The 14,803-nt window shown below is 34.8% G+C and overlaps 1 protein-coding gene across 1 annotated transcript in view; it reads left to right on the forward strand.

Annotated features, from left to right (window-relative positions):
• Nubp1 (NUBP iron-sulfur cluster assembly factor 1) overlaps window positions 1-14,803 on the forward strand; it is a 192,854-nt gene that overhangs the window by 111,762 nt on the left and 66,289 nt on the right. The window contains exon 7 of the mRNA XM_090406875.1: window positions 1,637-1,791. Within this exon, the coding sequence (XP_090263001.1) occupies window positions 1,637-1,791 (155 nt within the window). The remainder of the gene's footprint in view (window positions 1-1,636; window positions 1,792-14,803) is intronic.

The raw sequence follows: 14,803 nt of genomic DNA on the forward strand, positions 1-14,803 counted from the left end.
ATAGTGAATCATTTAAGCACTTTTTTGAAAGATTCCTATGCATTGCTAATATTTTTCCACTTCAGTAGCTGATACCATGGGACCAAAGATAGTACTCTTCTGAGTTGGTCATAATTTCCAGCTCTATAGTTCAGAATGCAACATCTCCTAATTGAAACATTCTATAGTTAGCTACTTCCCAGAACAGTATGGCATGATCACTATTACCAACTGGTGGTAATTATATTTATTTATAAATGTTAATTGATATTTTTATTTTTTATATTATCATATACTGTTGTTTGTATTTTACATATATAAAAAGCATGTTACTCTATCATTACTTTGTTTATGAATGAATTGTTCTGTATAATAATTTTGGAATCTTTGGTTTGATACTGGTTTTGATATTGGTTATTGCCCTCTAAAGTGAAGATATGTTATATCAGAAGCATATGAGTATATTTCATAACTTGCAGTTCAAAATGAGGTGGTGAGTACTTTGTTTAGATTCAAAACAGATGCAGGATCACAATTCAAGAATGAGAAATCTGTGTAGATAATGTCTTATTTTCCTTCATAATGCCATCATTAATCATGGAGAGAGAGAGTTTGCTTTCAACTGGAATTTGATTTTGTATTTCCATGTGTAAATATGGTCAGGAGATTGCACATGCAGTTATTAAAGTGCTCTTGTTGTTGTTCCATGTCTGGATTTTCTTCTCTTCTTCCCACAGTATTAGACCTAATTTCACAAGTTTTTTTTAAGTTTTTTTTTTTTAATGTGACTGATTTTGAAAACTTTTCATATCTTTTCTTTTAGGCTTGCACGGTGATCCGAATGCATTTTTGGAAATTATGGAGACAACTACCGTGTTTGAATAAAAACTTTAGTTTACTATTACTAAAATTTTTTGGATTTTCATATCTTATTTCTAATAACTGATCATAGCCGACTGATCTGCCCCCCCCCCCCTTTCATTTCCTACTATTTAAGTATCTAGCAGAGCTCAATTCCCAATTTTTCTAGAGGTAGAAACCTTACCCAATTGCTTGTTCTATTAATGGCTAGTAACTAGCTTTGTGTGCGTGTGGGTGCAAAATACACACACACACACACAGTTCAGCATGTAACATCTCCTAATTGAAACATCTGTATAGTTACTCTTTCTTTTAAGGTTACACGTGATCAGCATTCATATTTACGAATTTAGGGATGCAAAACACGTGTTGAAATGATTATTTTACTTATTATTAATAAAATAACAATTTATTTTATTGATATTGAATTTATTGTATTGAGGTCATCATCAGAAAAATACATGTGTATATGAAAAAAGCTGCATGCTCTTGCACTCTACAAAGGTAAATTGAATCTACTCTGTTCATTGATCTTTTACTTAGCTTGACCTCCAGTGGTAAAAAGAAATCTCTATAGTTAGATACTTCCCAGAACAATATGCCATGTGGAAGGGGGGGGGGTGAAAGCAGTATAAATAATTAAAATCTTTTTGAAAGAAATGCATTAGATATCATTAAATCAGTAACTTTTAATTACTCTCCAGTTTTTCCTTAATACTCTGTTTTGTGAGTTTTGATAATATTTTGGAAAACGTGTCATTTCATTATTATATATAATCCAAATATTTCAAAACAGGTCTCATCAAACAGTTTTTAAGAGATGTGGACTGGGGTGAGTTAGACTATTTGGTGATAGATACCCCTCCTGGTACATCAGATGAGCATCTTTCTGTTATCCAGTATTTAAAAGACTGTAATCTGGCTGGTGCTGTAATTGTTACCACACCTCAAGTGAGTCAGCAGATAAAGAGATAAAGATACTGTATTTATCTGGAACCTAATAATTCTTTTTTTTTTTTTTTTTTTTTTTCAACTTTCAAAGTATTTAATCCTAGCTCAAAAAATAAGTTTATATAATATAGCAAATTGGTAATTCATACTAGTAATTGACTGGTCATGCTAACTAAAAACTGTTTTCAATTTACTCTTTTGCCTTTTCTTCTAATGTCAAACATCCTTTTCATGAATTAATTCCAGTCTAGCATTATTATTTTTATGTACAGAGAAGTTTTCCATAATAAACTATTGAATATCCCAAGTCCCACATAACACCCACCCAGTCTTATGTTATCATCAGTTTCATGATATGCATCCTCAAAGAGTGTTCAGGCTACACAGCACTACATGAATAAGTTTATATTAATAAGAATCTCCTGTGAACAGCTTTCCTACAAATTTGTCTATTACTTTTCACCACTTCAATATATCAATTGTTATATCTAACATGTCATTCTTCTAAGTTACTTCTGATTGAATCAATCCACCTGGACCTTGGTCTGTCTCTGGGTATTTTTCCTGCCATCTTGGCATCAAACACCTGCTTTGCTAACCTTTCCTCTTCCATTCATGTTTACTTGACTATACCACCTTAGATTAGCCTTACTCACACATTCTTGAATGCAAACAATGTCAAGTTTCTTCCTAATATCTTCATTAAAATGTAGATTTTAATATGAATCTGCATTGATGACATATGTTCAGGCCCCTAATTTTTCTAAGAATTAGGGGCTCATCTGTGGTCTCTAATCTTTGATCGATTACTTTATTTCTAACCCAACTCCAGAGCCATAACTTAAAACTGATTTGAACACTGTCTTGTATACTGCTAATTTAGTGTCTTGGCTAATTTCTCTCTTATTCCATATAAATTTATTCAACTGGCTCCCTGTCATACCAGCTTTGCTTATTCTGTTGTCTATTTCTAGAATTAACTTGCCATCTTCACTAAAACTTGTGCTTAAATATTTTACTTGTTCTGTAGGATCTCCATTCAGAATGCAGCTGAAGTTTTCTATGTTCCTACCTATGTTCACAGTTTTGGTCTTTTATTGATGATTTTCATGCCAAATATGTTACAATAGATATTCAACTCAGAGAATTCTGAAGGTGAGTTATCCACTTTCAGAATTTGTACTCATAAACACAGGATGTGTGTATGAGTACAACATAATCTACATAAAGCAAAGAACTAAGTTTGACATCTCCAATTCTAATATGAGATTTAATGTCACTTTCTTTCATAATGTAATCCGTATAGATGATGAATAAAACTGGAGATAACGTGCATACTTGTCTTATTCCTGAGTTACATCAAACCATCTTCCTATATTTTCTTAAATTCTAATTGCTGACTTACAACTTAAATATAGATTATGTCTTGCTCTGCACAATGTTTCATTCACCCCATATAATTAGTATGTAGTGTTTTAAAAAGATTTTCTCTGGACACCTTGCCTTATGCCTTTTCTAGATCTACAAAACTAAAGTACAGATTCATGTCATATTACCATAATTTCTCAACTATTTGTTTTAAAGTGAAAATATAATCTTGACAATCTCTATTTGGCCTGAACCTGGCTTGTTCTTCTCCAAGTTTTTTTTCAACCTCCTTTGAAGTATGCTTGTATAAATCTTACCTGGAACACCTAACAGAGAAATTCCTCTGTAATTCTCACATCCAGCTTTATTCCCTTTTTTTATAGATGGAACTATGAGACTTCTACTGCAATCATCTGGAATCTGACCTTCTGACCAGGCTCTGTGAATTATGTAATATAGTCATTACAAAACTTTATACCTCCATATTTAAGCATTTTTGATCGATTATCATCTGCTCCAGCTACCTTTCCACATTTCAAGTTTTTGAGGCTTTTTCTACCTCAAATATTGCTGAGTACTCCTATTTACATTCCTCTTGAAAATTTTCTACTACTGTTCTGTTACTGCTTGTTTCATTTAAGTCTTCCAAAGTTATTACTCCAGATATCTAGGATGCCTGGAGCTATTCATTGCTAAATTAGATTCTTTTGTCACTTTATAATTTTATATTTAGCATTGCATTATTTAAAAAAAGGACAAAAAACATACAGTGGAGGGGGAATTTCACAAATCGAGATATCTTTACAGTAAAGATAATGAACCATTTGGTAGTCATGTCACTATTGTGTCTAGAATGGAAAGACAATTGCTACTTTCTTTTTGTATTGTGAAGCATATTTCTGGATGCTTGCTGTTTAGATGCACCAAAAATATGTGTCTGTGTGTGTAGGCTGTGAGGCCAAATATGAATTTAGTAAACATGTCATCTACAAAGTATACCTAAACTATTGGTTTTTATGTGCAGCTGAGATGAGTGCTTGGTTTTCAAAATCTTCTATATAGAAAAATGGGTGAAATGGGGAAACCCATTGTAGTTCCATCTATAAATATTTTTCCTTTCTATGAAAAATAACCAGAATAATTGGTGAATCTGAAGAATTCAAATATCTAAGAGGGAAAATGGGGCTTAAGGTAAAGGGTGTCTTTCAAAAGTACATTAGAAAATAGCGATATAATGTTGAAGTTACCATGACGGTAGGATCTCTCAGGATTAGATTTCTTATCAATGTTTTAAAGTGAAGAGAATTTTTAATAAATAAGGGAGAATTGCCCATAAAGGCAACAGGGGGGAGGGAAGTGATTGGGATAAACATTTGGCCATTTTGTAGAAGGGGCTGCTTATGCTGCCAACTATTGGACAAAGGGGGGGGATATTAGTAAGGGAGGTAATTTTAAGTCATTGTTTACAGCAAATACCTCTGCAACTTGTTCATTGGAATTGGAAAAAGGAAGCCAGCTAGAATTGTGGACATTAAAGTCAGCAAGGAAGATAACTTTGCTTAGGGAATTTTGATTGTACGAAATCAAACTTGAAGGACAAGGAAGTTAAAAGATGTCAGAATGGTTTTCAGAATTTGGGAACAGTACAGACAGTAGCTAAAATGAGACATAATGAAGCAAAAAAATTTTAAGCTACACTTTTGAAAAAGGAAAGATTCAAGATTAGGCATTCTCTAGCAATGATTTTTCAGAATGCATAAATGCACAAGTACAATCCTTTGTGGTAGAAGGAATAATACAGAGTGTAGTTTACACACTTAACGTGGGCTGTGGTTGTTATGGCAGAGATGTAAGATTCAATTAAAAAACAGAGCATCAAGTTTGGATGTCTACTACTGATGGTGCACATCATTTAGGTTGGAGTTTATACCATGAATGTTGTTGATGTAAATATGGAAGAAATTTTTTATAAGTTTTTTTGAGCTTTTAAAAAATTTCAGAGGAATTTTTTGAGGTTTGTCTTTTAATTTAATTGGCTATTAATCTCATGTCAGAATTTCAAAAGTGAAAAAAAAACAACAGGGAAAACGTATAGAGAAGACAGACTCTTAGACATATCACCCATACAGAGCAAGCATCCAATCTCCATGCCTTAATGATGTCGCCTTGACAGTGCTCCTTGCATACCATTACACAATCTTTTTCCATACATGACTTGACAGCATACATGGCAACAAGATTATGTATCAGCTGATCAAGAAGCTTACTGCATTACCATCTGGTTCAGTCTCATAGATTATCTGACACCTAGCCTTTGGTACTGCTGTACCTCCAAAGGTAGAGGGGGGGGGTGTCCTGGATCAAGGGCATGCCAAACATACTGGTACAGTATGTTTGGCATGCCCTTGAGAGATATCACTCACACTGCATGTTTAAAGATTTGGGGGGTGGGGAGATAAGCCAGAACCACCTACTCTGGAAACCAAACATAGTAACAGCCTTCAGGACCTCAGTAAAGTAGTTGTGTTTTATCAAGCGACGAAGATCATCTACCATCAGTAGATCTAGTCAGCATTTTTTCCAACAAGGAAGGTATCCTTTCACAGTAGGAATACTTACTGATATCAGAGCCCCTTTAGCAGAAGAAGGCCATGCCTTGAGAAGGCAGTGTTGACTTAATAGGAGAGGCTGTATATTGCACATCACTAGCCCATAATGACCAATTTCTCTCATTATTGTTTAAATTAGTGCCTTTTTTTTTTCACATTTTCCTTCTGTGTACTTGATGTACATTTTGACAGTACTTTGCATGCAGTTGTCAGCATATAGTTTCCCACCATTTCATTGATTTAATCACCCTCACCTCAGCATAATTTTCCTCCAAAATTTATTACTTTTCAATTAAAGATCATGTAGGCTGTGATGTTGGACATTGCTTATTTGTTAGACATTGCTAGCAAGGTTAATGCACCTGCTTTCCAACTAATAGGCTGTGGGTTTCAAATCTCACTGTAGACATGGATGTTTTAGGAATGTCTTTAGGCATAATATGAATTTCATTGCCCAGTCTAGGACTACTCTCATACTTACCTGAAGGCATGAAGTGGCTTGAAAAAGTTACATTTGAGCTCTAGAGCAGGGTTTCTTTATTATGTTTAAAAAAAAAAAAAAAAAAAAAACTTAGCCCACCATGGTACTAATCTACTACAGGTTTACAATCTTTTGTGGGTGGGAGTCATGCAATTTTTAAAATTTAATTGTATTTTTACTCTTGTTATGCCATGGCTTAAAAATTTTGTTGGTTTGTTATTTTGATATGGTGAACTATTTTTTTTACAGTTGATTAATAATATGAATTTAATTTAGCTTCTGTCAATACAAAAGTCAGAAACAACAATAAATTTTGCATTTTTTTATTGACATAATAAATTACTGTGTATGGAATTATTGTATAAACTTACTAGATTCTTCCTCTTTCTTCTACTTTCTAGTTGTAATAAATTCTGTGCAGCACTTTCACAGCGTTACTTCCAACAGCAGCAGTTGTATTTTGAGCTGATGGTTTTTAATAGCCAACAGTGTAAACATTACCTTGGACATGTATTGCAGTGCCAATGCAGATAACACATGTTGCTCTGGTGCTAATTAAGTTAAACTATATGCATCTATGTTTACCAAGTGAAAAATTTGGGACATGAATTTTGACTTCATATGCTAGCAAATTTAGTTTGTTATCATTAAGATTTTAAACTTTTGTTGTTTATAATAGTGTTCTCAAAATAGCATTGGATCTATGAGACTAAGGCCAAGACTTTTCTGTTATAGTAGCACATTATTCACTGCAGTGTGGATTTACTCTGTTTAGAAGTTTATAGTTATCTGTCAAAAATACTAATTTGTGAGTGTTCTATACTTTATCATTCCTAGTAGCACTTTATTATTATTATTTTCTTGACCTTCATGGAGTCACAAGACTCATTGTGGGAGGTCAGTACAAAGTATCATACCACTCCTTAAAGTCATCTACAGGTCTGCACGTTCACTACCCTCTCATGCAATGCATTCCATGCTCCTACCACTCTTTATGCAAAAAACTTACTTCCTACCCTTTTACTCACCACCTTCTTTTGCAGTTTCCAAGGATGGGTCCTTGTCCTTGCTTGTTTCCTTCATTCTACCATATGAAAAATCTCCTCAGTGTTAATGTGATAATAACCCTTCAACAGCTCTCAATCATATCTCCCCCCTCATTTGCCTTCTATCCACCAAACTCTGCAGTCTATCCTCATATTCATTGTTGTACAGTCCTGATATCATGTTTGTTATCTGTCTCCTCATCCTCTCCAAGGTTACTTCATCCCCTTCAAATCCTCATGACCAGCTCTCTGAGCACAGAAATCTAGATGTGGTCTTATTAAAGCTTTATACAATGGGATCAGTACACTTTTCTCTCTCTCTTGGTCAATGTTATCCTTATTTCAGCAGTTCTCTGAGATGTCTTCACAACCTTTGCAGTATGCCTTAAGAACTTCAATTCTCTATTCACAATCATCCTAAGATCACTTGCTTCCTCCACTTCATATTCACTTCACAAGTGAGTATGAAGCATCCCATCTGTGGATCCCAAATTTTAAAACCTTACATTTAGTTGGATTAGACTGATACCCACATTCATTAGCCCACTTTTCCAGCTTATTCAAATCCTCTCAAAGGGCCAAAACATTAGCGCTATTGCTAATAACCCTCCTGAGTGTCACGTCATCTGCAAACAACAGAGCATTTCTCTGTAGTCCTGTGACAATATCATTGACATAAAGATTGAATAGTAATGGTCCCAGGACTGAACCCTATGGAACTCCACTTGTAACCTTCCTACTTCCTGATGCTGCTCCCCTGTATACAACTCTCTGATATCTATCAGAGAGCCAATCACCAATCTAATCCACTAACCTGATATACAAATCCATATGATGCACTTAAAAATCAACTTGTCATATGGAATCCTGTCAGATGCCTTGGAAGAATCCAAAAAAAAATGATAAATGACAGTGCATGCCTTACCTTCATTCACTGCTCTTGTTACTACCATATTTCCCCGAAAATAAGACCTAACCGGAAAATAAGCCCTAGCATGATTTTTCAGGATGCTCTGATATAAGCCCTACCCCAAAAAATAAGCCCCAGTTAAGATGGACGCATTTAGTACGTCCGTTGCAACACACAGTGGACGTATTGAATTATAAAATAATAATATTAATATATAATTAAATATAAATAAATAATATTATTGACATTAATACTTAAAATGTATGATAATATAAATTATAATTAAGTATTTGTAAATACCCAAGCGGGTGCCTTTGGACGAGAGGTAAACACCTATGTAAACAGATGAACTCGAGACTTATTGCCGAATGACCAATCGGAGTACAGACACAACACACGAATAACGTGTGCACTTGATAATGAACGGACATGGTTGTGTCTAATATGAATCTTCATAATTCAATACGTCGGGTGTTGTAAAGGACGTATTTAATGCACTCGTCTGAAATAAAGAAACGTTTTCTAAATTTTGGTGCCTGAATTTTTCGTTGCTTTTGTGTGGACCATCATTCTTAACTATCATCATTTTTGCCACTCCTGTCTCGTAAGTCTTCAATTGACACTTGATTTAATGTTAGATTTAAAGGAAATAATATTTTGACCCACAGACAAGATGAGTGCAAAAAGAAAGACCTATTCCATCGAGTACAAGAAAGGAATCGTGGAGGACTCCTGGGGCAAGAATCTTATGGCTTTCTGCAAAGAGAAGTTGGATCTCCGAATGGTCCGAAAATGGTGAGCAGAGTACGATAACCTCAGTCAACAGGTGGACGAGGGAAATGCTAAGAAGCACAAGTGTGGATCAGGTCGGCAATCATTATTTCCTGAGCTGGAAGACATCATCTGTGAATGGATTGCTGACAGGAGAGCAAAGGCTTTGGTTGTGAGCAGGGCTGATATTCAAGCATTTGCCATTGCAATGGCACCACAGTTAGAAATATCCCCAGAAGAATTCAAAGCATCACAACACTGGCTGGATGGCTTCCTTCAGCGATATGAACTGCCTCCAAGATGATCGACAACACTGTTCAAGCTGGAAGATACTCAAGTTATTAAACGTGCATTTGCATTCAAGTCCTTTGTTGATGGCATCGACTTTCCTAAATACCAATGGTTCTACAGGAAATGGAGTCGCAAGAAATTCAGGCCGGAATTTGGGGTTTGGAGAGTTATGAAGATGTTCCAGAAAAAGATGACATGACTGTATTTGAATAAATGTAGATTTTTGTACATGAATAAATGTAGATTGTTGTACATGAAAAAATAAGACATCCTCTGAAAATAAGCCCTAATGCATCTTTTGGAGCAAAAATTAATATAAGACCCGGTCTTATTTTTGGGGAAATACGGTATATTGTAAAAAGTAACCAGATTACTAAAACAAGAGCATCCTTTGTCAAATCCATGCTGGTCTTCATAAATAATATTAACCTCATCTGTCTAATTCTGTATATCTTTGACTTATTTAACTTTCATTCTGATGTTTTCCAGCTTATTAAATTGTACAAGTTTCAGTCATGGTACTGATTTCACTCAATCATAGGTTCTTTTATTACCATTTGCATGAAAATTGAAATGTAATGGTTTTCTTTCTTGAGAGAGAGAGAGAGAGAGAGAGAGAGAGAGAGCGATAAATAGATAAATTTTATGACTGAGTAAGCCAAGAAACACAAAAAATTCAGTCAACTATCCTATTTATTGTTAAAAAAGAGCATAACTAGTTTTATATTACTCTTAAAGACTTCATTTAGTGAGCAGAAAACAGAAGAAAATATACAGAAACTTACAGTAAACATTAGAAATATAACAACTGTCATTACATTAAAAAGGGAATGCTACCATTTGAAGCTATTCTGGATATATTAGTATTGTTGAGTTTATGTGTATTTTGTGATCTTGCATTCATTGAATTGCAGTTGAATAACTGTCTGATAAATTGTAATTAAGATTTACATTCATACTGACAGGGTTCAGCATTTTCCTCTCAATATTTTGTCATAGCATTACTGTAAGAACTCTGATGTGCCCCATTTTATTAGGTGTCTAGTAGGGCAGTTGTCATTAGCATTTGGAGAATTTAGTATGATTGGACATAGCTGAGGACCTATATCCCTCATATGCAATGTCTCAAATGTGCTTCTCTCTATGCCATTCTATGGATTTTTCTTTGTCCATAATGTGGGACATTACAAGCACAAATGGCAATAAACAAGAGCACTTCAGGCAGTGCTTTGGTTTTACTGGATGAAGCAAAATTTGTAATTTCGTTATAGGTATGGTATGGATTTTATGCTTCTTGAGAATTTTTATAAACTTAGTTATAATGGAATTGATGTATGGGAGAGAAATGTAACCTTTTGTTTCATTATTTTCAATTTCTGTGTTTGTGGATGGAACAAAAGTCTGGTAACAAAAAAAATTGTAGTCCATTCTACTGAAATGTGGTTGCAAGAAGTTTCAGTTCTTTGGTTATTTCTTCATTATTTATGAGAAAGTGGACTAATGAGGATATAATCCATAGCCTGTACCTCAGTGGTGATTCAGCAATTAGAATTGAGAGATATTCTCAACAGAGCTGCTTACTCTAAACAGGTGGTGCTATACTTATGAAATTCAGTAAAAAATATTGAGAGCTCTTTAAATGAATAAACGTTGCGATAAATTTGGTATAAAAATCCTAGGGATGACTGAAACAAAAAAGACAAAAACAGGTGAGATCTTTCTGATCAATAAATACAAAATGTTATATTCAGGCAATAACAATCAAGGAAAAGGAGTAGCTATAGTATTCAACACTAAATACGAGGCTAATCTTCTTGAATGGTAGACAATATCAAGTAGAGTAATGTGGGCAAATATCAGAATGGGGAACTAGAGACTTATTTGTGCCTGTGCTCCCACAGAGGGCTCTTCTAAGGTAGAAGTGGAAGAATTTTTTTAGGCTTTAGAAAAGCAACTGACACAATGAAAAAGGAAAAGTTGGTCCTTCTTGGGGATCTAAATAGCAGAGTAGAAAATGATTGTCAGACATACAAAAATATTTTGGGAAAATTTGGAGAAAAGAGCGAAGCTAATAATAATGGCAAATACTATTGGATTTCTGCTCAGGACATGGACTGGTTATTACTAACACAAGGTTCCAACATAAAAATTGGCACAAATTCACATGGATAGCAGAGGCAAGGAATAAGAAAAGTCTCATTGACTATGTTATTGTTGATAGTGATGTTTTTCCACTTGCGCAGGACACTAGAGTGTACAGAGGATTTTTAATTGGTAGTGATCACCATTTAGTCTTGAACAGGATAAAATTGAATTTCATATTGAAAATAAGAACATGTAAGAAAATTTTAAAGCGAATAAAAGTTGATCAGCTCTCAGATGTAAACTGTAGACTAAAATACACAAACATTATTCAAGAAGAAATGAAAGAGTTTGAGAACAGGAATCAAACCTTAGAGATTCGGTGACAAGCTCTGAAGAAAACATTGATTGCATCAGCCAGAGAGGCATGTGGTGAGGTTATCTACAAGGATAGAAAAATCAGAACTCCATGGTGTACACAGGAAGTTAAAGAGGCAGTGATGGAAAAGAAGAAAGCATATTAAAAGTTTCTGACAAATAAATCAGCTTGTGCTCTTTAGAGAATACAGAGACAAATGTAAGAAAGCTAATCACTGTGTAAAACTAGCTAAACAAAAGTCATGGGAAGCCTTTGGTAAGAACATAGAATATAAATATCAAGAAGGTGGCAAGATATTCTGGAGATTGTTTGAGAAGCTCAGAAATGGAGGAAAGATTGCTGTAAATGGAATTAGAGATGATAAAGGTGATATGAAAACAGGAGAAAAAGATATCCTTGAAGTATCATCATCATCAAATTCCTGCCATGTACCCTCAAGGGGTGTACAGGATATGACAGTACTACATGAAAAAATTACATCATTACTAACTTCCTATCTACAATTTTCCTCCAAATCAGTCTGTTACTTGTCAAGACTCCAACATTATCAGATCTTATATTTCTATCGTCTAAGGCACTTTGTACCGTATCAATCCACCTATATCTTGGTCTTCCTCTGGGTCGTTTTCCTGCCAACCTGGCAGAGAACACTTGTTTTGCTAATCTTTCCTCTCCCATTCTATTTAAGTGACCATACCATCTGAGATTAGCTCTGCTAACGCATTCCTGGATGCTGACAATGTCAAGTTCTTTCCTAATATACTCATTTTTAATATGATATTGCCATTGATGCCATCTGTTCACGCCTCTAATCTTTCTCAGGACTCTCATATCTGCGGTCTCTAGTCTTTGGTCAAGTGTTTTACTTCTGACCCAGCTCTCAGATCCATAAGTTAAAATTGGTTTGAACATAGTCTTGTATACAGCTAATTTAGTGTTCCGACTAATTTCTTTCTTATTCCATATGAATTTATTCAATTGACTTCCCATGATACCAGCTTTGCTGATTCTGTTGTCTATTTCTATATTTAGTTTACCATCTTCAGTAAAAATTGTGCCTAAGTAGCTGAAATGTTTTACTTGTTCCACAGGTTCTCCATTCACAACACAGTTGACATTTTCATTGATTCTGCCTATTTTCATTGTCTTTGTCTTTTTATTGCTGACCTTCATACCATATCTATTACAACAGCTATTCAATTTAGCCAGAGAATCTTGCAGACTTGTAGCAGATTTATTTAGAAGTATAACATCATCCGCATAAAGCAAAGAGCTGACATTAACATCTCCAATTTTGATATCAGGTTTAATACCACATTCCTTCATAATGTGATCCATATAGATAATGAATAACAGAGGGGATAATGTACATCCTTGTCTCACACCAGATTTAACATTAAACCATCTTCCTGTACTTCCTTCAATTCTAACTGCTGACTCACAACTCAAATAAAGACTAAGTATTGCTTGATATAATGCCCCATTGACACCATATAACTGCAGCGTATTGAATAGCTTCTCTCTTGGCACCTTGTCATATGCCTTTTCCAAATCGACAAAACTTAAATACAGATCTTTGTTATATTCCCATGCTTTCTCGACTATTTGTCGTAAAGTGAAGATCTGATCCTGACAGCCTCTATTTGGCCTGAATCCAGCTTGTTCTTCACCAAGCTTTTCTTCCACAACTCTTCTCAACCGTTTCTCAAGTATACTTGCATAGATCTTGCCAGGAACACTCAGTAGGGAAATACCTCTGTAATTTTCACATTCAGTTTTATTTCCCTTTTTATATATGGGTACTATGAGAGCTCTACTCCAATCATCGGGAATTCGTCCCTCTGTCCAGGCTTTCTGAACTATGCAGTGCAGCCACTGTAAGACTCTTATACCACCATACTTCAGCATTTCTGGTCGAATATCATCTACTCCTGCTGCCTTTCCACATTTCAAGCCTTTGATGGCTTTTTCTACTTCAAGTATGGATATGTATTCCTGGCTGCATGCCTGGTCAGTGTTTTTTATCACTGTGCTGTCATCACTGCTTGTTTCATTTAGCAGTTTTTCAAAGTAATTACTCCATACTTCAAGGATATCTTTTTCTCCTGTTTTCATTTCACCTTTATCATCTCTAATTCCTTTTACAGCACTCTTTCCTCCATTCCTAAGCTTCTTCAACAACCTCCAGAATATTTTGCCACCTTCTTGATATTTATTTTCTATATTCTTGCCAAAGTCCTCCCATGACTTTTGTTTAGCTAGTTTTACACACTGTTTAGCTTTCTTACATTTGTCTCTGTATTCTGTAAGAGTAAAAGCTGACTTATTTGCCAGGAACTTTTGATATGCTTTCTTCTTTTCCTTCACTGCCTCTTTAACTTCCTGTGTCCACCAGGGAGTTCTGATTTTTTTATCTTTGCACACAACCTCACCACATGCCTCTCTGGCAGAATCAATCAATGTTTCCTTCAGAGTTTGCCACTGAATCTCCAAGGTTTGATTCCTGTTCTCAAACTCTTTCATTTTCTTTTCAATAATATTTCTGTATTTTAGTCTACAGTTTACATCTGAGAGCTGCTCAACTTTTATTCGCTTTAAAACTTTCTTACATGTTATTCTTTTCAATATGAAATTCAATTTTATCCTGCTCAAGACTAAATAGTGATCACTTCCAATTTCAAATCCTCTGTACACTCTGGTGTCCTGCACCAGGGAGAAAACATCACTATCAACAATAACATAGTCAATGAGACTTTTCTTATTCCTAGCCTCTTCTCTCCATGTGAATTTGTGCACATTTTTATGTTGGAACATGGTGTTAGTAATAACCAGTCCATGTCCTGAGCAGAAATCCAACAGGTATTTGCCATTATTATTAGCTTTGCTCTTTTCTCCAAATTTTCCCAAAATATTTTTGTATGTCTCACAATCATTTCCTACTCTACTATTTAGATCCCCAACAAGGACCAACTTTTCCTTGAAGTATTGAGTGATTATTTCAAAAAATTGCTAAATGAAACTAGCAGTGATACAGTAAGAGGAAGTAAGCAGGAAGTACAGTAAGATGGTTTAATA

This window comes from Typopeltis vanoorti, chromosome 17 (assembly GCF_054136105.1).
Source record: "Typopeltis vanoorti isolate ZY-2024b chromosome 17, IOZ_Tvanoo_1.0, whole genome shotgun sequence".
NCBI lineage: Eukaryota > Metazoa > Arthropoda > Arachnida > Uropygi > Thelyphonidae > Typopeltis > Typopeltis vanoorti.